Source organism: Nelumbo lutea, chromosome 3 (genome assembly GCF_056320005.1).
Source record: "Nelumbo lutea isolate HS-2025 chromosome 3, American lotus-T2T, whole genome shotgun sequence".
NCBI classification, from domain to species: Eukaryota; Viridiplantae; Streptophyta; class Magnoliopsida; order Proteales; family Nelumbonaceae; genus Nelumbo; species Nelumbo lutea.
The window spans coordinates 107,276,359-107,302,568 of record NC_142686.1 but is presented as its reverse complement, the minus strand read 5'-3'; the positions used below and the strand labels follow the sequence as shown (position 1 = coordinate 107,302,568).

Here is a 26,210-nt window from a genome sequence, read left to right as displayed (position 1 = left end):
AAGTATCAATGCAAATTATATTTTGCAATACTTGGGGCTTGTTCAGTTTATGGATTTTGAGAGGGGGAAAAGTAGTCAATGATTTTGATTCCTATTGACCAAAATAGCCATGTTCATTTTTTTCAGATTTATGTGGGGTTCATAGAAAGTGATACCCATCCCGAAGGTGGATAAATAACTTTCCCACCTGGTGGTGGGAGAATTGCCAACACTTTGATGGGGCAAATTTGTCCCTTTCAATAATGATTTTGTATGGCTAAAACTGTAATTGTATTATTTCCCTAGGAAATAAAAGAACATGGATAAATGCAATTAACTGAATAAGTATTTCACAGGAAACACTTACTTGAATAAATAACTTCCCAAAAAGTGAACAGAGACTTAGAGTTAATGCTAATAATTTGCAAATTTTGAGACCAAAAAAAAAAAGTAAGTGATTAGGCAATACTCAATTTTTGAAGTATATTAACACTTTAAACCTTGGAGTTTCCTGATTCGAAGAATATCAACCACATCAAGCTCAGGCTCATTTAAAATTTTGCAAATGTCTATCCTACCTGACCCAAGTTGCACCCTACCTAAGGCCTTGTTTGTTTGCAGTACTATTTCATCTGCATTGATGCAAAAGCATGGGAGTGCAAATAATGTTAATGCAGATTCTGATTCATTTTCTTTTCAGGTTTTGCCTTGTTTTGTTCGTTTGCATATAAAACCTGAAGCTGATTAAAGTAAAACCCAAAGCAATAAGTGGACCAGAATTAACATTTTTCTCATTTTGCACTTTCATGTATTTGTACTAGTGCAAGTGAAATTGCATTGCAAACAAACAAAGCACAATGCCTTGTTCTGAATTGCGTTCCATAGCATCGAGATTTTAGATTTACACACATTTGAAGTCCCATCGGGTGAAATTATTATCAATCTCAATTCTCACGTTACTTGACCCTTCCTACATTAGTTTTTCCAGATGCCATCATTTTCTCTCTTCCTCCATGTCTTTCTGGCTTTTCCATTAACATGGAGAGCAGCTCTTAGAAAAGCTTCCTTCTAAATTTTTCCATCTAAGGAGTCTTAAATGAATGCAATGAACTTAAGAATTACATAATTTCAGTAAAGAACCCAAGGATAAGGCACCCAGCATGTTGCAAAAAACACTTGAAATAGAGAACTTTGTAACATGAACCAGGCGACTTCCACCAAACTGGAACCATTTTAACTTCAGGACCAACCTTACCAAATGAGTTTTTCCTGTTTCTGTTTGTTATGTGTAAGACATCTGTTGAGAAACTTCTGACATACATAGGTGAGAATAACCATCAATCATTAGATGTACATACAAGGGCTTCATTTCAGCTTTCTTTATATAACTGTCTTAAACATGTATCTGCTGAAAATTTTATGTAAGCATGAACTTTGAAGGCAACAAGTCATTGCAGACTTCACAAAGGATATAGCAGGAGACTTCAAGTCATTGCAGACATGATGAAACCTGTGATATCAGCATTCAAAAGTTGGCAGGGATCTAATAATCAACCCAATCAATACCTACTAAATTGCCTCTAATAACATATATTTATATGTACAATACAATGTGGAACTATAAGTTGGCTAAAATCAAACTTTGAAGTTTTTTGAAAAAATATTTCCAAAAATAATGGATTTTTTTTTTTTGAGAGAGAGAGAGAGGGGAAAATGATGGATTTAATTATCAGACATCAAGTATGAGACCCCATCTTACAAGATTAGAAAGGCAAAATTTTTTAACATAGTGGGAACTCCTTTATTCCATTGCCAATCCTGTATCTGATTGTCATGCAAGAGGATATATCCCAAGGAATGAACTCTTTTAGCTCTGGCCTTCTAGTATATCTGATTACCAAACTGAGTATTTTTGTACATCTCTTGCATGAACATTGGACAGCTTACTGTTGCTTCTTTATTGAGTTTTGCATAATCATACGTGTATCTTCATTACTCACATAACACATTAATGCAATATCTAACTATGGATATATTTACGTACATATATTTATATTTATATACATGACCATCAAAATCAAACAAATTAAAGAAAGAAATCGTACGAATTCTGATAGCCAGAAATCATCTATTGGTTTTATTCAAATCAGTGCTATTATGTGTATACGTGTTGTGCATACATGTGCCTACATGTATATACATGACCATCAAAATTGAACAAATTAAAGAAAGAAATCGTACGAATTCTGATAGCCAGAAATCATCTATTGGTTTTATTCAAATCAGTGCTATTATGTGTATACGTGTTGTGCCTACATGTGCCTACATGTAACCGTATAAACTACATCCCATAAGGCCATAATATGCAAAAAACAAAAAAACTCAAATTTTGCTTGTTTAGTAAATATTAGAAAATAGTAATATTTTTTTGAAGATAAAGAAAAAATTTTATTAAACAAAAAAAGGAGGTACAGGAAAAGGTGATAAGCAATCACCTGAGGGAAAAGAAACTCCTAATGAAGACCCAACAAAAGTAAAAACAAAACCTGGTCCAGACTAAAACGCCCCAAACAAGCTGACCCCTCACCAACTAAACCCCTTACAATAGTAATATTTTAAAAAAGGAGGTACAAGAAAATAGTAATATTTTAAATAAGTCGGTTTTCAGATTCTATCAGACTACTGGAGTTGCCGATTTACAAGATTCTAATTATTGAGGCCGCCTACTGTAAATAAGTAAATAAACAAGTTCTACAAAAAGGACCACGCACCAGAAGAGAGGCATGCCGTTATGAATTTACTTTTAGGATCCTGATCCAGTCCACATCTGTTTTAGAGGCAGTTTATGCTGATTCACCAAGGAAAGATGATCTTCAGCAGCTCTTTCAATACAACCAAGTTCTTCCCCAACATTTTCTTTCCTAGAGTAACACAACATCAACATCCACTGGCTGCACTCTTGAATCTTGACTGCAGTTAAGTTAAGATCATCCCTATTTGGAACCTTTTCCAAGGTGAAGAAGGGAAAAATAAACCATGCAACATAATTCAAGAAAAAATCAATCATCATATGATTTGATCCACGAAAGCCTCTATATAGCCCCAACCATCTTCAACATCAGGTCCCACCCAGTACCCGTACATGACTGTGTAGGTACTATAGTCAACATTTGAATGACTAGAAATAGATCCAAGAATATGTCTACTGGATGCCACCAAAAGGCCACAATGACCACAATCCACAGTGATGCTGCTTATTCTCAAGCAGCAAGGAACAAGAAGCTTGATTCCTGCAAGTGTACAGTGAATTTGTTAATGTATTTGTACATGGAAGAACCTAGAGGAAATTCACCATGAATATATGCATTCTGTTAGTAAATCAACTTCGAAAAGACAATACATAGCACCAAATAATTTAAGTTGAAGATTGAAGGCAAGACTAGATGACACTGCAAAGCTGCTTCTTGAGGACAGTTGCAGTTTCCCACATGCAAGAACAATCCAGTAAATCCATTCTCAAGGAACCAACCAAGACTACACTTAACATTAATTGTTCAGACAAGCAACTTCTCAAGAGATAGGCATCTATATCTAATCTCCTTGGCTTAAAATTACTTAAATAAAGTTGCTAATATGTTTTGAAGAAATAAAAAATAATGAAAAAGAAATTAGGAGAAAAGACAAACAAAGCAAGAAATTATTGTTTTGCTTCTTAAATACATTTCCAAGTTCAACACCAGAATAGGAACATTGGGAGGAAAACTGCCTTAACATTTAATCATGATGATATATTTCTGCAAAGGGATCAGACTAGGAGCCCTTTCCTGTAACCTTACCTAAAAACATAGAAAGGAGTAGAATTTCAAATTACAACAAGGACTAACCTGAGTAAAACAATCCAAATAATGGGAATACTTTTGCAGAACTAAAAGGTTAGCAACAATAGAAGAGTCAAGAAGGAACCTGCCCTAGTGGTTGTATGGTTTGATAAGCTGACCAAAACTGATTTCTTCGAGCATGTTTCCTGTTGGGAGTCAGTCCCATCGAACTGTAAGGTCGACAGAAAACTATGTAGAGAACAATTTGATCGTGTAAACATCAAATAAGAAATGCATGCAATCATCCAATAAGACATTATGAAAGCGTAAGGTTGAACTATGAAATTACATGTAGCAAGCTGCAGATATGCATTTAGCAATCAAGATCCTTCAGTAATCCTTGAAATACTAAGGCTCGGTTTGGTAAGAGTACAGATACAAATATGTATAGTGTTGGCAACTTGAGAGTCTGTCCAAGAGAGGGAAAATTTTATGGGAAGTGGTCCCGGCAGCAGTAGTTTGGTCTATTTGGGGAAGAATCTATTCTTGGTCTGCAATGCATAGACAGCTAAAGGATATTCCTTTTAGTTCTTTTTTTGTATCATAGAAATCTTTTTGTATCTAGTTCAGACATGTAATCAGCTTTTGCTTTTCTCTTCCCTGCTTCAATTTCTTTCTGAGCAGGGTTTGTAAATCTTTTGTTTCTCTAATACATTACCCTTTTCTCAAAAAAACAAATATGTACAGTGCAAATACATACAAAATACAAGGTTTTGTACTCTGCATATTTGTATTTGTACTCCTTCCAAACTGAGCCTAATATGCCAACCTAGTCAAAAGTAATTAAACATAACCACACCACACCATTGTGGAGAAGGGATAGAAAAAAAGATGAAAGACAAAATCAGTCCACCCAGAAGAAAGTCTATTAGACATGAAGCATATAGATGAGTTGCGTTTGACTGAATAATCATGGTTATTTGAAGCACATTTCAGTCACTATGCAGTTTTGCATCGGTCTAACATACAATGATTCCCAAAATAATGTACTTTTCAGGAATTATGAGCTTTAGGACTCCATACCAGCAGAGGCATTCAAAAGCCGTAGTCATTGTAAACAAATGTTAACATCAAAATCAAAGAACTAGTTACCTAGTGAATAAATGAGCACTGAAGCAGGGTTAGTCTATACTTGTTTCACTTAGAGAAACGTTAAGTACTGTACCTCAAGAAAACCAAGCTCAAAATTCAAATTAGGAATGTCTCCATATCTTTCTCTGGTTTTTTTTTTTTTTTTTTTGATGAATAGGAATATCTCCATATCTTGAAATAACCAACTTAAGAAAGGAGTCTTGAAGTTGGGTTACTTAATACTTCTTTCACCAACAATAAGAGTAACAGGAGGTATTCTCACTTGAACCAAGACCAGAGATTAAACTAGGATACTTTAATGTGTTTGAAAGTTGAAACTAAGATAATTCATAATTCGATGGGTTCTCCACTTGAACAAACTTCTTTACCCATTGAAGGTTTACCTAATCAGAGATGCATGCATCATAATCAAGTTCCCTACTATAACAGAGATCGTGTAATGTGGTGTAAAAACAGTAATACAGATTAGTTTAAGATAAGTAATGGGCAAATATGGCAACTAAAATCTTTTTTTTTTTTGCTGACTACAATTGTAGAATGGGTAATGCCATGCCAAATATGGTATTACCGTGCCATCTAGGTTTTCATTTGCTTTATTGATAAAAAACTGTTAACAATCAACCATTTATAGCTGAGCTATAAGAACACAACCCAGGTTAAAATACGCTGACTTGCTCAGTTCAGTTCGGTTCCATAGCAGAACCTGGAACCTACCCTGTAGAGGTCGGTTCCAGGATTTTGGAACCGGAACCTACCCTGTGAAGGTCGGTTCTGGCCTTAGCGGTTCCGGTGTTGGTTCCAGGGTCTTCCCGTCAAACCTGTTTTTTCTTTGCTGTCCCCCTTAAAAAAAAAAAAAAGAAGAAGAAATATATTCTTATAAAAACTTGACATTCAATAAATATAATATATAGTTTAAAACTTACATTGTTTTTATTGTTGAAATTGAGTAATTTAATATATAGATTATCATGATATATTAATGTATTGCTCAAAACTTATCATTATAATTTAAATTTTGTAAATATTAACTTTTACATTATTTTTATACACATTTAAATATTAAAATGAAAACAAATGATCAAATCACTTAACTCAATGGTCAAGTGAGACCATGGCCTTTTTAACCATGAGTTGTTTATGTTTAAATCTTTCACATCCTTATTTTGTGATTTATTTCAAGGCCAGTTCATCGGGTGGGTAAACCCGTAGACTCTAGAATCGGCCCAAGAATTTGTAACCATACCCTACCCTGTATAAAATTGGCCAGAGTCGGTTCTAAGGCCAGTTCGAGGTCGGTTTCATTCGGTTCCGGGTAGAACTACCCATGGGTGGGCATACAGTGTTGCTAGATACTAAATTACAGAGACAGGATATCATCAGCAAACCCAGAACGAGTTATCCTGAATCAAACAATTTCCGGAACTACTTCACTCAAATATCATATTTTCAAGTAATATTGACCGTTCTAAATGCAACAAACCATCAGCTAAATCACTGTACGAGAAACCCAGTAGGCTCAGGTCCGACATACAGAGCAAATCGCCCTGGTAAAAGCTCACAGTCCATTTGAGCACTCGAAGACCAGGCATATAATATCAGATTTCAGGTATGGAGTTAGATGAAAAACCGCAGATAGTGGTCATTCTGGTAATGCCTTGGCGGCAAAGATGAGAGGAGATAGCATTCAAAAATTCAAAACAACATGGTTTACGAGAATAGCTCTTCCGTTTCTATTTCATACCTGATTTGTTGTTTGTGAAGCACGGAGAGGAGCAGAAATGCAGAGGCGCATCGAGGAAGCCATGTTCTTACTCCTTACTCCCAATTCCTTCTATACCTTACCAGTTACCCTTGATTCAAGTTATATGGTGTTTTATTATTATTTTTTTCTTCGATAAAAAATGGGAAATTTGGAGTGGAACTATGGCTCCGTTTGTTTGCCATACAAACGCCGAAGCGGGGTATTTATGTACACCGGTTCGTGTGTTTGTGAGCGTTTGTTTGATATGTAAAAAAATAATCATTATCAGTAAGAATCTATTTTCAGACATTTTTATAATCTATAAAAAGAGCATTATTATACCTATTTTTTTTATACAATTTTGTGTTCTTTTAATAATTAACTTTTTGACCAAATACAAATATGTATAGTGCAAAACATTATAATTTGTATTTATTTGTATTGTACATATTTATACTTGTACTCTTTTCAAATTGAGCTCCAGTACTCCACCGAACACACAACTACAATGAGTATATTCCACGCAGTATCCATAGGGATGGCAATTTTCCCCATTTCCCTTATTGGGGATTCGCCCTGAATGGAGTGAGGAGGGTATCCGTTTATCTTAATTTCATATTCGACTGTGATCCATATTTTCGACCCGCTTGTATTTGTATATGATATGGATTCACACATTTGGATATGATTAACTCCAATCGGTTTTTATTTGAATATAAGATTGTAGAATGTAGATGCTCATACCGTCAATATATGCTTAAAATAATTACTTAAAATACCTTGAATTCTCTCGACAAAAAAAAGGCACTTTAAATCAAGTATGCATGATGCATCGGTAGGGGAGTATCGGTCCTTTTTTACTTTTTTATTAATTTTTTTTCAAAACCGGTTCAAGGGCCGGTTTAAAGGTCCTCCACCCCCTGAACCTGTTAGAACCCCGATACACCCTCTGTAGGGGCATATTGGGGCGCTCCCGATACTGGCCGATATGCATTAATACTTTGAACCTTGCTTTAAATGTTTGAGAACCTACTTAATAACCCACAATGTATAACATAATAATATAACTAGTGGGGACTCGTGCGATGCACAGGATTTATTAAGTGAAAGCTAAATAATAGAAATGGTCATTTAGTAAAGTACCCTTTATACTTTCATGGATTTACTAAAATACCCTATAGTTTGCATTTTACTAAAACATCACTTATAATTTGTAATGGATTTAATCAATCTTCCATTAAGAATTAAAGATTATTAGTAATAAATATTAATTGTTTTGAAAGTTATTTTCTCAATTTATTACTTGATATAAGTAAAATTAGTTATTTACAATATTATGTTATAATTATTTTTCTACTTTTTAGATTTTTTTTTAGTTTATTACATAATTTATTTATTTTATATATTTAAAACCAATTGAGCAAACCAAAAATCAATCCAAACCAATACAACCTGATTTAATTGGTCTTTACTAATCGTTAGTAGATTTCGAGTAACCAACTCTCCAACCTGACCATGTCGATTTGGTTGGCCAAATAGCCTAAATCGAATTAAACCAGGCCGTGATCAACACCCCTAATTTCATCTAAATTAATATTTTAATCTCTAATTAATAAAAGTAGTTTAATCTCCAATAATTATTAAAACTTTATGACAAAAATACATAATTATTGAAGATATATTATCATAAATAACTAATAAAAATAAAATAAATACAAAAATACAAAAAATACTAAAAATATATATTAAGCTAATAAAAAAATATCATAATCTCAAATAACAATTTAATATTTAATAAATATCAATGAATAAAGTACAAAAAAAACACAATACATATAATAAATTAAATTTAAAAAGTTAAATAATAGTAGTTTAATATTCAATAATTATTAATTTTTTTTTTGTTAAACAACAAAACAAAATAGATTTATACATAATTATTGAAAAAATATATAATAAAAACTATAAATAATTGCTAAAAATACAATAATTATTAAATTTAGTATATTAAATATATAATAAATATAGATTAAGATTTTAAAATCATTATTAATGGTTATTATTTTTTTGAAAGTTATTTTTCAAGAATTATTAATTGATGTAAGTGAAATTGATTATTTAAAATATTATTTAGTTATTTAAATACCTTTATTTAAATTCTATAATTTTAATTATTTATTGAGTTTAACAATCTATAAAATTATAATTTATTCTATTATTGCATGAATTCATTATTAATTTTGTAAAAATATTAAATTATTATTAATTTGAATATTATGTTAAGATTTTTTTTTTATTTTAAGATTTTTCTATTTTATTGCATAATTTCGTTATTTTAACTATTTAAAATATAGTTATGTTAAATATTTTGTTATTTAAAATGTTTAGTTATTTAAATATTTAAATAATATATAATATATTTAAAAATACACATTGTTTGGATTTAAGATACTTAGTTATTGAAATATTTAAACAATTAAGTATTTTTTCTATATAATTATTTAGATATTTTTAGTATTTTATTATTTAAGATATGTAGTTATTGAAATGTTGAAATAGTATTTTATTTTTTAATGTTAAATTTCTATTATTTGAATAACATTTAATTTGAATAATCTGAAAAATGATAATTTAGATAAAAAGTGGCAAAGAGAATAAATAAGAATTAGAGATAATTTGGAGTGAAATGCTATAGTAAATTAGAGATAAGTTAAGAGATAATTTAGGAGAAAGTGGGGGAGGTAGTTTAGGATAAAGTTTAGGAGATGAAAGATTTTAGATAAATTTTCATGAGGAATGAGAGCATATCACTGGTTCTTTAAAAAAGTGACATGGAATAAAAAATAAAAAATGAGAAAAATGAGAAAATTTCTTCACTGCTTTATTTTACATACTACGGTCCCCCTTCATGGTCGGCTTGGTAGGGTTTGCGTCAGCTTTGCCTCTATATTAATATAAATTGGGTAAGAAGATTTTGTTGTTTTTATTCAACAATAAAATTAATTTATTTATATTAAACTACTTTAAAACCCAAAAATACTAAAAAGATCTTACTATGGTTTGAGAAAAATAGAAAATGAACAAAGAATAAAAATTATGTACAAAAATATTTTGTATATAAAACATTATCAAGTCACACTCAAGCTTAGGCTAGGTCTTTTTGAGAAAATCCCAAGTCTATCCCCAAAAAAGTCAAACCTAGTGTTTGATAAAAAAAAACATATACTTTATTGGAATTCATATTTGCATCCATTACAACTGAAAACCTGTAAGAAGGTAAAATTGTCTGCAAAACTAACCCAATTTTGCAAGTCATATAAACTATTTTATACTTTATATTTGCATTTTGCAAGTCATATAAACTATTTTATACTTTATATTTGCATTCACACTTATTTGCGTTGTTTCCAAACGCAGCCTTAACCCAACGAGGAGAAAATGTTGAAATCTGAAAGATTCAGGATGTCATTTTGCAAACAAAGTTTGAGGAGTTAAATGTCTTTTTGCAAACAAATGTTGAAATCTGTAATTTACCCAAAAAATTCTCTTGCAAACCAACGGATACCAACTGAGTCTTGTTTACTATAGCTATCGTCTATCGATGATCAACCCAATTTTCCCAGACAACGTGGGAATGAAAACCAGTAACAAGATTTGCAGACTGCAGACCAAATGTGGCGGCAAAACTGTTTCTCGGTATAGCTCACTTCAGGACCGCATCCCCCTTACTTCCCTCTCCCTTCTTTTTCTTCCGCTCAATTTCCATCTCACCGGCATACTTGTCAACTAGATGTATGTGTGTGTGTGTCTGTTTTGATGCTTAACTTCTCATTTGGATGTTTTCCTTGTCGAATTTGTTCGGCTGTGTTTGCAGGAAAATGAAGATTCGGATCAAAGCATCTCAGGTGCTTTTACCATGGCATTTTCTGTGATCTCGAAATCTGTCAAACGAAAAATGGAATGGTGATATTCAGGATGAATTCGTATGGATTAATATTTTGTTTGTTTGTTATTTGGCAGATGGCGAAGACCCTGAGGACGAAAAGTCCTTATGTAGACCTGAAAGGAAGAAGGTTATTCACAATTATTGAATGATTTGTCGATTCAGTCTCTATGGTCCACCCCTTTTTTCCTGATAGTTTCTAGAATTTGTGTTATTAATTAGATTATATGGTACTGAGAAAACCAGGTTCAAGATTTAGTCGCCTACGTACTGGGTTATAGTTTTGATTTATGTTAATTACTTAGAAGATAAAACTCTAATTGTTCTGCTGGGTACTGAACTGGGCATTAGGCTAACGACGTAATAATTTAGAAAACTCTAGATTTTATTGGGACGGATAATTTGAAGACAAACCTATATGATTAGTTCCATTTTATTCGTGTATAGAACAGAAGGGCCATGTCCAAATGATGGTCCTCGCAATCCGGGGTCTTCGGAGGGGTAGACTGTATAGGGACCTAACCTTTGACATTTTTTTTTTCACAGAATTGCCGCTCTCAGACTAGAACCTGTGTTATCACAGAAATAACCTTTTTTCAAAAGAAAACATGCAACTTTATTTTAACTACATTTTTCAATTAAGTATTTTTGAAGGTAAAATGCAAATTATAGTTCTGAATTCTGGTGTTTTACTTGTATAGGATCAACTACCAGTTCTATCACAACTTGAGACACTTAAAGGTATAGTTGATGGTTCCATTCTTATGCTGCTGATTTTATTATAGATTTGTGTAGTTTCAGTAACGATAGCTAATTTATCACAAATGAATTCTTCTGGTTTACACTTTACAGAATGTGAACGTCCTCCTGGAGTGGGCATTGATGAATTGGGTTTTGGAAGGGAAAAGAGTTGGAGGTCATTTCAGGCATGCTTTACTTGAATCTGGTTTTATTTTTGAACCATCTAATCTTTTCTAAGCATTTATGTATGGCAACATTATTAAATTACCATGCTCAGAAGCATATGGGTGCCTCTTTTGAGGAGTCTGAATTGCCTGGTCTCCATGATGGCAAAGGGGAGAATGCATTCGCACACAAGTCTTATGATGAGGAAAGGATCTCTGATGATGAGGTAGGTGTTAGGATGAGACTTAGTCTTCATGCTCTATAGATTAGTCTTTTTGGTTATCCAGGTTAGGTATATATTTAAACCTGGAACTATGGAAATAGAAACTTGGAATTTGTTGTTAGGGAAGTCTTATTCATTAGAATGTTATGGAACTCTATTATTTTTGGACTTTTCTGCCTATGTCATTCCTTCTCTTATAATTATGTTGTGTCTATGTGTTTATTGTGCACTGAGCTTCAAATAATGTGGTGCTATATAATTACGCTCCTTAGTTTTCATTACACAAAAAACTTTCAGAGGACCTCTATCTTATTTCTTCTTATGAAGAAAAAGAGAGGAACTAGAGGCTTAAAAGCCTCAGAACTGGAAGAAATCTTTGTTAATTGTGATGTTCTCTTTATTTTCAAACACTATAATTACCAATCTTTATCTGTGTTTGTTTTGGTATTATTTGGCAATCATCATCATCATCAAATCCTTGCGCCAACTTTATGGGGTTGGCTACAGGAGTCCTGTTTTTCATTCCATCCATCCATTGTTAAATTGTGGGCCCTTAAATCATTTGTCACTACTTCAATCCATGTCCTTATTTATCAAAAAAAAAAAAAAAAGTCCTTTTTGGCCCACCCCTAGTTCTTCCATCCCCATCAACTTGTAATAGGCCGCTTCTTCTTACTGGTGCCGTAGATTAGTAAGGACTCTATGTCCATTCATTGATTTAAAGGACAGATCTTGTCATGAATTTTATGGAGAAAAACTTAAGGCATTTCTCCTCTTTTAACTTTGTGCTGCCGATGCAGTGTCGTATGTTGAAGGTGACATGGGCAAAGTTGAACTTTTGCACCTTATGGATAGTGCCTGTATGCTAGATCTGCCCATAATGTATGGTTTAGGTTGGAAATATTCTGTGCAACTGTATAATCTAATTTGCAGGATACTAATACAACTCCTGTGATTTGTTGGAGAAGGATTACAACATGGTCTCAAAGTTTTCTGTGATCTCTGGAGCAAACAAGTTTCAGAAAGATCATCTCCATATTCTTGAGAACGAGAACAAAAATGAATCATGCATACAGTCTGCAGTTCTTAAAGAAGCTAATAAATTTCTATTTTCACATAAAGAGGGTGGCAATTATTCTTCCCATACTGCAAATTCTGAGACCAGGAAAATCTGGAAAGGTATTCTTCCTATCCTATTACGGATGATACAAGGATCTTGTCCTTCATTCCACTTGCTATGTGTTATCAATTGGAGCCTTTTAGGTCTACCATCCACCTTATTTCAAGAAGACAATGAAGAGGCTGTTCCTATTTCCTCTGGTTTGAAATTTAACTATGCTTTTGGCCTTTTAGCCTCCTATTTGTTTCATAATTTCCTTCAAAGGTTCTACTTTAAAATTGGTTTCCTTTGGCTTCTTGCTATTTTTACACCTTTTTCCTGGATAATTTCTTTTCTATTTACATGTAGTATTTTCTTATGATCTCCACCTCTAAAAAGTCTAAACATGTTTATGTTTTGCATCAATAGATGTATTTATCGACATGCCCATATGCTTTTTTCTCAAAATGGATTCCCAAATATTATCCATATGCACCAAAATAGTTTCCCATGGATATGAATTCTGTGCTACGATAAGTTTTACACATCAAAGTGATCTTCATCAAAATATCTGTAGACCTTTTACTTAGGAGTTATGGGTTTTGGAGTATGTAGCAAACATGGGTGTGTTATTATAGACGCATAGACATACACACATATCATGAAGTGGTAAACAAATGTTATGATCTTCTGTCAGTCTGTGTAAATCAGGAAAGAAAGTTTTAATTATGTGATGCAGGAGCTGAGCAAAAAATTGGAGTTTTCTGAAAATTTACGTATTTTTTATTTTATTTTTGGACATAAGGGATATTTTTGTCATTTTACAATTTTTCTGTGGGGTCCAATGATATGGTCTGATTTGTTTAGTTATGGTTTGGTCATGTTTAAAGTTTCAAGGGCATTGAATAAGTAGTATAAGAGTTATTGAGTCTTCTTTGCATTGAAATAGGATAGTAGGCTTTCATTTTTGAATCCTAGCAGGATTCTTATGAGTCTAACAGTTTGAATCCTAGGATTCTTATGAGTCTAGAGTCTATAAATATGTATGGGCGTTTTACACAAAGATCAATGAAATTATCTATTGTAGGTAGAAGCAAAGTGAAGCCCAGGTTCTCCATTCGCCACTGGTTACACAAGGAAGCGACACCCTCATTGTTGATGGTGAAGGATGAGGATAATAAATCATCCAGTGTTCCTAAACTGTACGAGAGATTGGGAAATCTTGAGCATAAAGTTATGGGACATTCGATGACTGAGCTTCTTGAAGGTTTGCAGGAAGAAAAAGAGACACAACCTGACCTTCATCTGGGATCTGTTGAAAGAGTCATTCCTGGACATGGGAATTTGGAGCATTCAATGACTGAGTTTCTGAATGGCTTTCAGGGCCAAAATTGTGAACTGAAACGGACCTATAAGATGGTTTGTGTTATTCCCTGACCAATTATTTGATACCTGTGTAGCTCTCTGTCTGATTTGGTTGTTTGGTGCAGAATAGTAAAACAAAAGGAAGAAAGTTATGGCCTGGTGCAAAGAGAAATATGTCTCACCTGGGTGATCGAATCCTTCAGAATGAAGAACTCCATGAGCTCATTATTAGTGAAACATCAAGCGAGGATGAGGTGTCCCTTTGTGATTTTTATTTTTGATCTTTGAATTTGTCTCCTATCATTGCTTAATGCTTCATTAATGCAGACTGTAAATCCTCTAATTCAGGCCAATGATCAAAATCAACTAAAACTGACAACTGTAGAAATTAAAGGGCAAACAATGGCTGATAGATTCCAGGAAGCTTTGATTGCTTCAGCTGCAACTGAAGGGGGGAACTTCTATGTGACATCTAAAAAGATAGGGTGAGCACAATTGACCTGTCACCTACAGTAGATACTGTTAGCTAATTGCAAGGAAAAGGAAAATTTCTAATTCCAATGCACTTATATGCCTGCCAAATGTGCAGAACTGGATATTATGGAAGGCTGCAGCAAGTCATGCAGGCCGAAAAGGAAAGACATATGGAATTCTTGAAGCAGGTGCAGACATCAGCTAATTCACATGGTAATTCTACTCTTCTTTGTCCCCTCTATTTTAATTTTAATATGTTGTTATATATACATGGTTTTTAGTTGGAAGCACGAAAAGAACTTCATATAAGGAAAACAAAGCAGAAACTTTGTTTGGTATACATCATACATGTATTCATGCACTTGATGTTTATGACGACTTCCCCTTGTTTCTTCAGATGCAGTGGGATGCATTGATGTTAAAATATTGTCAAGATACTTGGATGCAAAGTTGACAGTTTGTCAGTGTACTGTTGGTGAAAACACTAAGGTGTGCATATCTTTTGACATTGTGAATGCTGAGGCATTCAATCTTGCTTTATCTTGGTTACAAGAGTAGTAGATAAGACATCAAGGGTCGAATAATGGCATGCCTGTTGTTTTATACTGCATAAACAAGACCCATTTTCGGTGGCTAATCAATGTCAATTGGCACAATTATATAACAGCTATTAGGGGCACAAGTTGGGTACCCGATTTGAATAGGGGTGCAACTTGGGTTGGCCCAAGTTAGCATTTTACACTGCTTTGGGCTCAGGGCCATTCAGATTTTGGCAAAAGCTCAACTTGATCCTGCTCAAGTTGCACCTTTAGGTTTGAACAATTTACATCACCAGCCCCAGGTCCATTCACATTTTAACAAATGTTCAACCTGATCCCACCCAAGTTGCACCCCTAACAGCTATAATGAAATATTCCATAAGCCACAGTAGCTGCTACTATTTATGAATCATTTGCCTACATTTGTAGCTGGTCAGCTATAATTGGATACACATAATTGTATTGTGGGTAGGATGATTAAATCTAATGATTAACTTTAGCTTGTTTCAGCAGAGCTTGCAATGTGCACAGAACCTCCGAGGGATTAAGGGCAAAGGAGATGGGGAAAAGACCATTATCTTCAGTCCAAAATTTTGTGGAAATGTGGAGCTTGAAGTGGGAAACTTGATACGTGTTCACCCTCCATGGTATAAATTATAGAACTGGCACCCTTCTTTTCATGGACCTTCACTCTTTAAGTATTGATAGAAGGGAAATATTCTTACACTGTAGTTAGATGAGACATTATATTCAGTCCATGCCTCCATTGATATTGTTCCTCTTCCAAGACGTAGAGAAAACCATTTTTAATGGACTTCCGTTTAGTTGGTATTGCACTTCAGCACAACCGTATCACAGGAATCATTGGAAGTACATCTCAGAGTTTTGTGTTCATGGTAATTAGTAGACATTTGACCAAAATGGGTGCTGAACAAATCCTGTTCAACCTGTAACTATACCAGATTACCCATTGATGATCAAGTATGTCAGTAGATTCAGTACATGACAAATATTTAAAGCAAATTAAGTCCAATCTACTTAGGTCAATTGGGATAAATCCTAGGTCATTCAAGCAGCAAATCTGTCGGGACATGCAATTAAATCTGTCTTTATGCAGATTTCGTCTGGAAGCCACCTGACAATCAAGGAGACCATTATCAGCTTACCAGTTAGATTTGGTGGGGTCTTTCCTTGTTTTACAATTATGGTGTGATTGGTGATAAAGGTGCTACTGAACTACTGTAGCTCAAGCAAAATATTGCCTCAAGTTTGGTGAATTACCAATTACAATCAAGCTAGATGTTTATGGTATAATCTTGAAAGAGCACTAAAAATCTAAACAAGTATTGTTCTGAACCTTTTGAGCAGGAAAGAGGTAAAGTCTACAGGGAGTGGTAGCATAATTTTGTGTACATATTTCTCCCAGATTGAGACGTGAGTCCAAATTCCTTTGCCAAGAGAGCATGTAAGCTTCATTCGCTACTGTGCTATTAACTTTTCAGCATGCTGTTTGCAGTAATTCTACTCCACTGCATCTCTCACCATTGGCTCTTCTTAACATGCAGTTTGAACACATTTTCAGATTCTAACTACTTTCTGCAACCAAGTGAAAGTCGCAATTGTGTCTGCAGGAGGCAGGATATACCACCTATTTTGATATCTATCTGCTTGTAAATTGAGAAACTCCTTTTACTTCAGTTCTTTCTATTGCTCTTTTAGAAGAAAAAGAAAATTCCTTTCTAGGATCTCAATGCATGTCTACTTAAATTTTGATTGTTCACATTGTTGTCCGTGAGTTTGATTTTTTGTAATGAAAATTTTGACTGTGTTGGTTCATTTTGTTTGAAAGTTTTTCACTGGAGGAGTTAATGGAAACTTTTTGTGATGCGCAGCTTCTCAGTTGTTCCAAATCCTAGTCTCAACAGCCTGGTCTTACATGCAGTCCATCAATAATCTGGACTATTCTATATACCCAAAGCCCACCTAAATGGCCAGGCAGAAGCTGCTGTTTCCACAAGCAGTTCAAATCACTTGAAGTCTGTTCTGGCTCATTCATTTTCAATGAACCCCAAGATGGCTAGGACCCAGTCTGTTGATTCAAATGGTTCCAAGATCCAGCTTTAAAAAAAAAAAAAAACTCCACGTGTTCATTACATCATCTTCAAGCTTCCAAGTTCCAACAACACTCAATCTTACGACAAGAGAAAATCCTTTATTCTAGTCACTTTTTTTTCCATAGCTCAGTTTGGAAAGAGTACAAATACGTAGAGTGCAATGATAGTCCCTGATACAACAAAGATAAAAGAATATGAAGTGGCAAAACACTTGCCATGGTGTCTGGAGAGGCCTTATTTGTATGTGTGGGCTCTCATTAACGTTGGAAAAATATTTTTGTTGGGGAGTCCAACGGTTACGAGATCAGCTTGGATTTAGCATCATTTGGAGCTGTTCTGCCCGTTGTGTTAAGTATAAGTGGCCACTAGGTAGGATTAAGTGCCCAGAAATTTTCAACCATCTAGCCAGCCTATTGACTATGCCAAGCAAGTGAGGTTTACATGGCAATAGTTTGTTTAGTAACAAAAAAAATCACACAAAAAGATATATAAATAGTAAATAAGAATAATACTGCATTAAACATAAAGCTAAGTTTGGAACAAATATGTAGAGTGCAAAACCTTATATTTTATATTTGTACTGTACATATTAATATTTGTATTCCTTCTAAATTGGTAGCACTGAATCGACCTCCAAACAATGAAATTGTTACTTTTCGATGCTTTGGGGTCGTTCGACAGCACCTCCTAACTCATAATCTGAAATCTGAAAATTCCTTTGAATCGTTCAGCGGGTCTGCTACCTCCGAACACGCTCAGAGGTAGCGGACTATATTTTGTTCTCCAAAATACCCATTTATATTTTCTTTCTCCTCTTCCCTCCTCCCTTTCTCCTTTGTTCCTCCCTCCATCGTCTTCTTTTGTAACAAGGATCGTTGATTGCCCTTTGTAACAACTTAACAGGAATCGCCAACTGTTCTTCCATCTTCTTCTCCTCCTCTATTCACCGGCGACATAGGATTGCCAACTATCCTCTGTAAGAGCGTAATAGAGATCCCGATCATCCTATGGAGGATCGCCGAACTAGGATTGTTGATTGTTTTTATTCTCCCATATCTCCTCCTCCTCTTCTACTTCTTCACTGCGATGAATAGTGGAGCGACGAATCAGGATTGCCGATTGTCTTTGTTCTTTGTAACAAGGATGGAGAAAGTTAAAAAAACAATAATCAAATAAAAACAAGAGGATGAGGGAGAATGAGAATGAGAATCAGGTAAAACAAATGGAGAGATGGGAAGGGAAGGAGGAGCAGTGGCACTGTTCTTACCGTTGCTACTTGCGAAGCAGAGTAGATGTGTCCCCTCAAAAACAAAAGCAATAGATTTTTTGAGAGAAAAAGTTCTCTCTTATGTGTACCTCTATCAAATATTAAGAAAAAATGATTGATCCCCAACCCTCTTTTCCTTCTTCACTCCGTTAAAACTCCATTTTTTGTTGCAACCTTAAACTCCATTTTAACCTTTTTTTATTTATATTTTTCTCCTTTTTCTCTTTCTTTATAATTCTAATATTTTCTATAAAAAATTAAGATGATCTTTTTATTAATAATTTATTCTCTCTCATTTTATCACTTACTGAATATATAGATGCCTTCATTCCTACTTGTATCATTTCTAGTTTTTCTATTCATCCATCTTAGTATTCACATTTGTATCACTTATTTTATCACCATGTGATAGTGTAAATCTATTATGTTACTAGCATTTTAAAAATTAAGTTTTAATTTTTTTCTTTAAAAAAGGTCAAAATTTAATTTTGCAGTCTATGTTAGGGATGTGTATGAGACTACTAGATTGGTCTATCTTCCTAGGATTTTTAAGCCTGGTTTTTTTTATAACCCATAATCACTCCAATAGTCTAATCACACTTTTGTTTGCTTGTTTGTTTGTTTTTTTTTTTTTTTTTTGTTTTTGCAAGTGCATTCCACGCCCACACCCTTTTATGTGTGCATATTTTACAATAAACCAAAATAAATGATAAAATCTCAGGCTAACAAATGTGAGAATGTGGGTTCTAATATGAGAGCAGCCACTTTGTGCAAAGCTCAAATCTTCTGATCACAAAATGCTGGTCACATTTTTTGTACAAGACACCACAGCCTTGCACCAGAAACATCTCCCAGTGAATGACAACAATAAATAGTAAATTATACAAGAGATCTTTCTGATATGCAGCTATAAAGTGGTGTGTGCAGTGTTTTGTGGTCAGCAGATCTGGACTCTTTTTTGTAAAATATGACAAATAAGGTTAGTTTTTCATCTAGTCGACCCTCAGGCCCTTGCAAAAGACCGTATATGGTTTGGAACAAGTATTAGGTAATGGCCCTTTTTTATATTCAATATTCAATTGAAACCATCTTAATCTTTCTTTCAAGCTTGGTGTTTATTTTCAGGTTCTGGAAAATGGTTCTCCACGAAAGAGGAATGATTATTTTTTCTTCTAATCCACCCCTCCCAAAGACCCTAGGTGGTTGGAACAAAGTCACAAACATTGGGTAATGACTAATGACCCATTTTTATATTCAACTGAAACCATGATTAATCTATCTTACAAGCTTCAGTGTTTATTTCAAGGAGGATCACCTGAAAATTAAATGTTGCTCCATTTTTACCAAAATAAATAAATAATAGAGTTCCATTAATGAGGAACGATTAGATTTTAATCTAATTCACCCCTCCCAAAGACCATATATTGTTGGAAAAATGATTGGGTAATGGCCCTTTTTTAATATTTTTATTTCAATTAAAATCCAGCTTAATCTTTCTTATAAGTAGGGGGTGGATTCGAGTCAAGCAAAGCTGAATATTTGGTTATTCGATCTCGGCTCGCTGAAACTGTGTTAAGCTTGTGCTTGAGCTTGGCTCGTTTCAAAGCTGAAAATTATATATATAAATATTTTTATTTTTTACATACAAAAAATTAAGAAATATAAAAATTATTTACCATTATACATAAAAAATAAAAATTTTATATATATAATAAAAATTATTATATATTTATATGTATATGTATATGCATGTATATAATAAAAATGATTTATTTATTATACTAGGCTCGTGAGTCTCATGAGGCGGACTTCACTAAGCTCGAGCTCGTCCCGATTAGCAAACAAACCTATATATCAGGCTCGAATTCGGTTTAAACTGAACCGAGGCAAGCTCGAATAGCTCGTGAGAATCTTGGCTTGTATCCACCCCTACTTACAAGCTTCATTGTTTATTTCAAGGAGATTCACCTGAAAATTAAATGGAGCTCCATTTCTACCAAAATAAATAAATAAATAAATAAATAAATGGAGCTCCATTAAAGAGGAACGATTATATTTTTATCTAATCCACCCCTCCCAAAGACCGTATATTGTTGGAAGTTGGAACAAAGATCGGGTAATAGCCCTTTTTTAGCATTTTTATTTCAATTGAAACCATGCTTAATCTTTCTTACAAGCTTCATTGTTTATTTCAAGGAGGTTCACCTGAAAATTAAATGGAGCTCTATTAAAGAGGAATGAATAGTTTCTAATCTAATCCACCCCTCCCAAAGGACCTACATCATTGGAATAAACATTGGGCAATGGCCTTATATATTCAATTGAAATCATGCTCCTCTTTCTTATGAATCTATTTTTTTTTTTATTTGGTTCACCTGAACAAAGTTTTTAAAACCAGACCGGACAGGGAATCATTCTGGGGTCTGGTTCCCAGGTCAAATGGTCAGAATGAATGGCCCATTTTGAAAAAAAAAATGACCAAAAATTATTGTCCAGTTTGACGGTTTGACTACCCAAATTAACGATTTATTTACTAAATCAACAGTTTTTTGCCAACAAATGGTTTTGGGGTGAAACAAAACTAATAGGTGACCGATTCCTGGTCCAACCGTCCACTCTGGTCTGGTCTGGTTTTTGAAAACACTGTATCTGAAAACCAAATGAAGCTCCATTAAAGAGAACTGATAGTGCCACTGCCCATTACCCCATTACTGCCCATCTGTTGCTCATGTCACTATAACACTTCCTCTAAATGCAATTTCCATCAGAACCTTTTGCCAGGGAAAAATCATGTTTATAATAGTTTGAATTTTGCATTTGTAAAGATGTGAAATCTCTATCAATTTGATTGCCAAAGCAAATAGCCAAATGCATACATACATATTGATTGACATGACAATTGTTTTTGCTTTGAATAACATAACCACACATATTGATGGACACAGCCTTGATGCTTTTAGACATCCAATCCATCCAAACTATCGTATTCTAGAATCTTAGGTAGGTTCACCGTTTATGTGGTTCAGATCCAAAAGAAAATGTCTCCTCTTTTTCTTTTCACAAATAAAGCATAAATTTGTACTTACATGTTTTCACTGCAATCCCTTTATTATTATTATTATTAATTTTTTTTATAATCAATGCTATAAAAAATAAGTTTTTTTTTTCATGTATACTTTACAGCACAACATAGAACATTGTGTCATTTAAAGTGAGTCACTATGTTTGGTTTGAAGGAAAAGGTAGGAAAAAGGTTGCCTTTCCCTACTTTTTCCTTAAAATCAAACACAGCCTTGGTATAAGCTGGACAAAAGAAAGCTCAAAGAAAACGAATTTGGATATTTCAAACCTTGGTTTATAGGTAGTTGGAGTTTCAATTAGGGCTATTAATAGTCAATAATTAGATTGAATTTGGATACACCACTATTATGTATATATGTATGTATGTATTGTATATATAATGTTAATGCTTGTCTTTGCTTTACATCTTAACATCATATGAAAAATCTAATTCATTTATTTTGTTTGTCTACATTTATTTTCTTTTCTTTACACTTTTTACCACTCATATACAAGATAGATAGATGAAGAGAGAGAGAGAGAGAGGTTAATATTAATGTATTTGAGGTAATAATTTCCAGTTTTTGGATTTCTAGAATTCCTTTCTTTATTCATATGGTTAATTGGGTTTGAATCAAATAGAAAAATCTATCCAATTATCCAAATTCAAATCGGATCCAACAAACCCTAGGCATGGGGGTTTGTGAGTGGAATAAAACTTGGAGCCGTTGCTTCAAGGGCTGCAAACAGTGTACATTTTTATCTAACATGATCCAATCTTATAATATTTAAACATATATACTTATAATATCTTATAATTTTTAAACGGATATACTTATATGTGCATAAAACATTAAAAAAATGGTTTTAATGTTGCAAATTCAGAAAAAAAAAAACAATGATTAAAGTCTCATAGAAGTTATTTTTCATTTCCGTTTGTTCATAAGGCTGAACCTGGTCATTTGCATTGGTGTAAATGGATGGAAGTATAAAAGGGCTAAGTATAAATTCTGTTTTACTTTTACTCTAAATTTGACTTTGGGATCAATTTGGAAAGAATACAAATGCAAATATGTATAGTATAAATACATACAAAATAATACAAAATATAAGGTTTTACACTCTATATATTTACAATTGTATTCCTTCCAAATTCAGTATTGTCTTATTTGTTTGTCAAATCCAACTTCAGTCCGTACAAGCCTTGTTTACACACCATCATGAGGATGTGCCACGCGCCCTTTAGTGCAAACAATGCATATGAGAGGAGAGTAAAAGGCGTTTAGCTCTTAAAGGGTGCCTCACATGCACACCCACCGTGCATTGGGAATATCTCCCCTGAATAATAATTTATAATTATGGGAGATATTCCCAATGCATGGTAGGGTGTGCGTATGAGACGCCCTGTGTGAGGAGCAGGTCAGGTTTCCTTCCAACAACCCCTCTTCGTTCTCTCCCTCTCCTACCAGCGGCAATGATGTGCATAACCAGCGACTGTTAACACTCAAGAGCTGTTTTTCTCCGAATTCGTTTCAATTCTGAAGTTTATTTCATGCAACAAGAGCTTTTTTTTTCTTTGCTTTTGAAATTTTAGCTCAATCATAAGATGGAAATGTGAAAATATACATCAGGCATGAGGTACATAAATGTTGTATTTGCTAGTATAAATTCCATATCAGGTAGGAGACAACTGTCGGTTGCTGGTTGGATAGGGAGAGAGTGAACAATGTTTTGTGTGTGTGTGTGGAGAGTGATTTGGGAAAGAATAAAAAAGAAGAAAAGGATCAATACTTGATGGTTTTTTGTTGGTCGCAAATGTTAACAATTGTCAGTGATGTGCTTTGCGGCCGCCGGTAGGAGAGGAAGAGAATGAACAAGGGTTGGTGTGAGAGCTAAACGTCGTTTACTCTTCTCTCGTTTGCGAACGGGGCTTGCATCGACTGAAGTCGGATTCTTGTTTGTGAGAAGTAAAATGATTTTTTTTTTTTTGTTTTGTTTTGTTTAAAACTTAAACTTCATTTAAAGATAAAAAATAAGGATGATACAAATTTCGACCATCATTAGCTAAAGCCTTTTTAGCCATACAAGTAAGATAGACTCATGAGTGAAAACAATTATAGGGCCAAGGCTCTTTGAATTCAGCACATGGGTCAAACCATTGGTTATTCGACTGACATGTGTGGGATCTGGTGAATTGAAACTGTTATTATTATTATTATTATTATTTATTTTTTTTTCTAAAACCAGTTTAGGAGGGCCGATTTAGGGTTTCTCCACCCCCTGAACCAGTCAGACCCTTGATATGCCCCTATATTAGGGGTTCCGGAACAATATGTATTAGGGGTTTAAACGGATCGAATTCGAATCTAACCAGGCAATATTTGAATTTGAATTCGAATTCGATTAGAAAATTCGATATTCGGTGGAAATTGAAAATTAATATCTGAATTTGAATCCGATTATATATTTGAATATTTGATCCGATCCAATTCGGATTCGATTAATTAATTATTTTAGATAACTAATAAATATATAAAATAAATATTTTATTGTTGTAAAGTATATAAATATATAAATTATTTATATAACTTAATTATTATATATAAAGTATATAAAATGTTTTATATTATATATAAGAATTAAATAATTGGTCGAATTCGAATATTTATCAAATCAAATCAGGTCATATCTGAATTCGACCAATTAAATATTTGATTTATCCAAATTCGATTATGCCAAATACTGAATTCGAAATTGGATATTCGAATCTGTTGACACCCCTAATACGTATCGGCCAATATAGACTAATACGTGTCAATACTTTGAACCTTGGTGGAAAAGGTAAGGTAAGGCAACAATGAGGCTTACCTGAAAGATGGTAAATGGCTCTTAGAGTATAGTGCGCTACAATGATAGATTTATTGTTGCGTATTGTAGAGTGTTTGTTGTGATTCAAGGGTCGTTGCATTATGGAGGCTCAGTTTGAGAAGAGTACAAATACAAATATGCATTTGTATTGTACATATTTGTATTTGTACTCCTTCCAAACTGAGCCTCAATTGCGGTATGAGGGTTTTAGGCTTATGTTGTGATGTGAGCACGCTGTGGTTATGCGTTCGAATGCCCTTCAACGTAGTTTCTATGGTGCCTAATTCTATGTACTTACAACATGACTGAAAGAAAAACATCAAAAGCCTTGCCTCAAAGAGCATATATCTTCAAAAGGAGCTGGTTGGAACAAATTAGGATCCTTAACCGTAGCCACCACTTGGAGAGTCTCCAGATGAAACGTTGAACCTTTAACAATGCTTGGATCGGCCAAATCTTAATCCAAATGAGGGGATCAACTCAAGCAGTACCCAAATGATGGGAGTATCTTTTGCATCAGAATTACTCAGGGAATTGGCAGAATTACTTTAGCCTCTTCTTGGTAGAATAGGGAAAATACTCAAGCATGATTCCACCTCTTGAGGTCCACAAGAATAAGGTTCCTCACGGGCACTTCCTAAACTTTTGAGGGCGACCTCATTGAACCTTACCATTTGGAAGCCCCAAAACCCAAGCATCCTACCAATTAAATATTTTCACCATTTTCAATTTGCCAAATTAGATCCTTTTTGAGAAGCACCATACCTGCCAAAATACTTTTGGAATCGGTGTAAAAGTTTATACCGGTTCGATTTTGTCTGGGTTTGGAAGGAGAGTGTAATCGTGGTTGACATAAAATTCCAGGTTGAGTTTTGCGTATGCTTGGATGGAGTGGAGTTTTACATCGATAATTGATGTAAAACCTATCAAACGTAAAGTTTTACATCGACAATTGATGTAAAACCTATAAAACGTAAAGTTTTACATCGATATTATTGATGTAAAACTTTACACTCTTCACCCATCGCATTTTTCAAAAAACAACATTCACTTTCACGGTTCAGTGTTTTACACCGATGACATTTTACACTGATTCCAAAACACAACCTCAAGGATTTTAGCCCAAATCACCAAATTCTGCAATAATATCTAAACTCCCTTAACCAACAAAGCTTCATTGAAGATGGATAGATCTCTGAAGCCCATTTCTGCATACAATTTGCTGATGGAGTTTTTTTGATAGAGCTGTAACAACTGATTTCTTTCTTTTGATAGAACCAGAAACTAGAAAGCCCATTTCTCCAACAAAACTTCCTTTTGGAGTTTTCTGTGGCTCGTGGAGTAGGCTGAGAGAGATGTAACCACTGATTTCTTTCTTTTTTTTTGTTTTTCAGAACAAGAAAACACTTAAAGGTGTCAACGGATTGGTTGGTAAGGTAGTGGAGACTTGGGATCGAATCCTGCCTGCACTTGGGTTGGGTTTGGGGAATGATTATCCTCTATTGTATAAAGTGCAAAACCTTATATTTTATATTATTTTATATGTATTTAGGCTATACATATTTGCATTTGTATTAATTCCAAATTGAGCCTAACTTCCCCCTAACTTGATAGATTTCTTTTCCAACCCCTCGCTTTATCGATAGTTTTCTCCACTATCCC

At 34.0% G+C, this 26,210-nt stretch overlaps 2 protein-coding genes and 1 long non-coding RNA gene across 18 annotated transcripts; 1 reads left to right on the top strand and 2 right to left on the bottom strand.

Annotated features, from left to right (window-relative positions):
- Positions 1 to 1,169: 1,169 nt before the first annotated feature.
- Positions 1,170 to 6,897, bottom strand: LOC148867447 (uncharacterized). 5 transcript variants are annotated; one of them, XR_016109337.1, is made up of 4 exons: positions 6,691 to 6,784; positions 3,943 to 4,046; positions 2,751 to 3,269; positions 1,170 to 1,489 (listed from the first exon to the last, which is right to left on the bottom strand). XR_016109337.1 is itself a non-coding variant. In XM_088975493.1 (3 exons), the coding sequence occupies exons 1-3, from the start codon at positions 6,751 to 6,753 to the stop codon at positions 3,046 to 3,048; spliced, it is 348 nt and encodes a 115-aa protein (XP_088831619.1). In that variant the 5' UTR covers positions 6,754 to 6,892; the 3' UTR covers positions 2,403 to 3,045. The 5 variants fall into 5 exon arrangements, 2 of the variants coding, with proteins under 2 accessions (XP_088831619.1, XP_088831618.1); XR_016109335.1 differs by having other exon boundaries at positions 1,302 to 1,489; positions 3,943 to 4,027; positions 6,691 to 6,897; XR_016109336.1 differs by having other exon boundaries at positions 1,302 to 1,489; positions 3,943 to 4,003; positions 6,691 to 6,892.
- Positions 6,898 to 10,235: 3,338 nt separating this feature from the next.
- On the top strand, positions 10,236 to 17,075 carry LOC148867446 (kinetochore protein). 12 transcript variants are annotated; one of them, XR_016110834.1, is made up of 16 exons: positions 10,236 to 10,386; positions 10,565 to 10,595; positions 10,711 to 10,763; positions 11,335 to 11,374; positions 11,486 to 11,559; positions 11,652 to 11,765; positions 12,731 to 12,941; positions 13,949 to 14,280; positions 14,352 to 14,480; positions 14,554 to 14,711; positions 14,816 to 14,913; positions 15,098 to 15,189; positions 15,750 to 15,886; positions 16,357 to 16,511; positions 16,608 to 16,704; positions 16,805 to 17,075. XR_016110834.1 is itself a non-coding variant. In XM_088981335.1 (15 exons), the coding sequence occupies exons 1-14, from the start codon at positions 10,363 to 10,365 to the stop codon at positions 16,675 to 16,677; spliced, it is 1,563 nt and encodes a 520-aa protein (XP_088837461.1). In that variant the 5' UTR covers positions 10,237 to 10,362; the 3' UTR covers positions 16,678 to 16,704; positions 16,805 to 17,075. The 12 variants fall into 12 exon arrangements, 7 of the variants coding, with proteins under 7 accessions (XP_088837461.1, XP_088837462.1, XP_088837464.1 ...); XR_016110837.1 differs by having other exon boundaries at positions 10,237 to 10,386; positions 15,740 to 15,886; XR_016110835.1 differs by having other exon boundaries at positions 10,239 to 10,386; positions 14,575 to 14,711; positions 15,753 to 15,886.
- Positions 17,076 to 17,840: 765 nt separating this feature from the next.
- LOC148867445 (uncharacterized) lies at positions 17,841 to 18,779 on the bottom strand. The gene is made up of 2 exons (XR_016110839.1): positions 18,621 to 18,779; positions 17,841 to 18,483 (listed from the first exon to the last, which is right to left on the bottom strand). It is a non-coding gene; the product is annotated as an uncharacterized LOC148867445 (long non-coding RNA).
- Between the last annotated feature and the right edge of the window lie 7,431 nt (positions 18,780 to 26,210).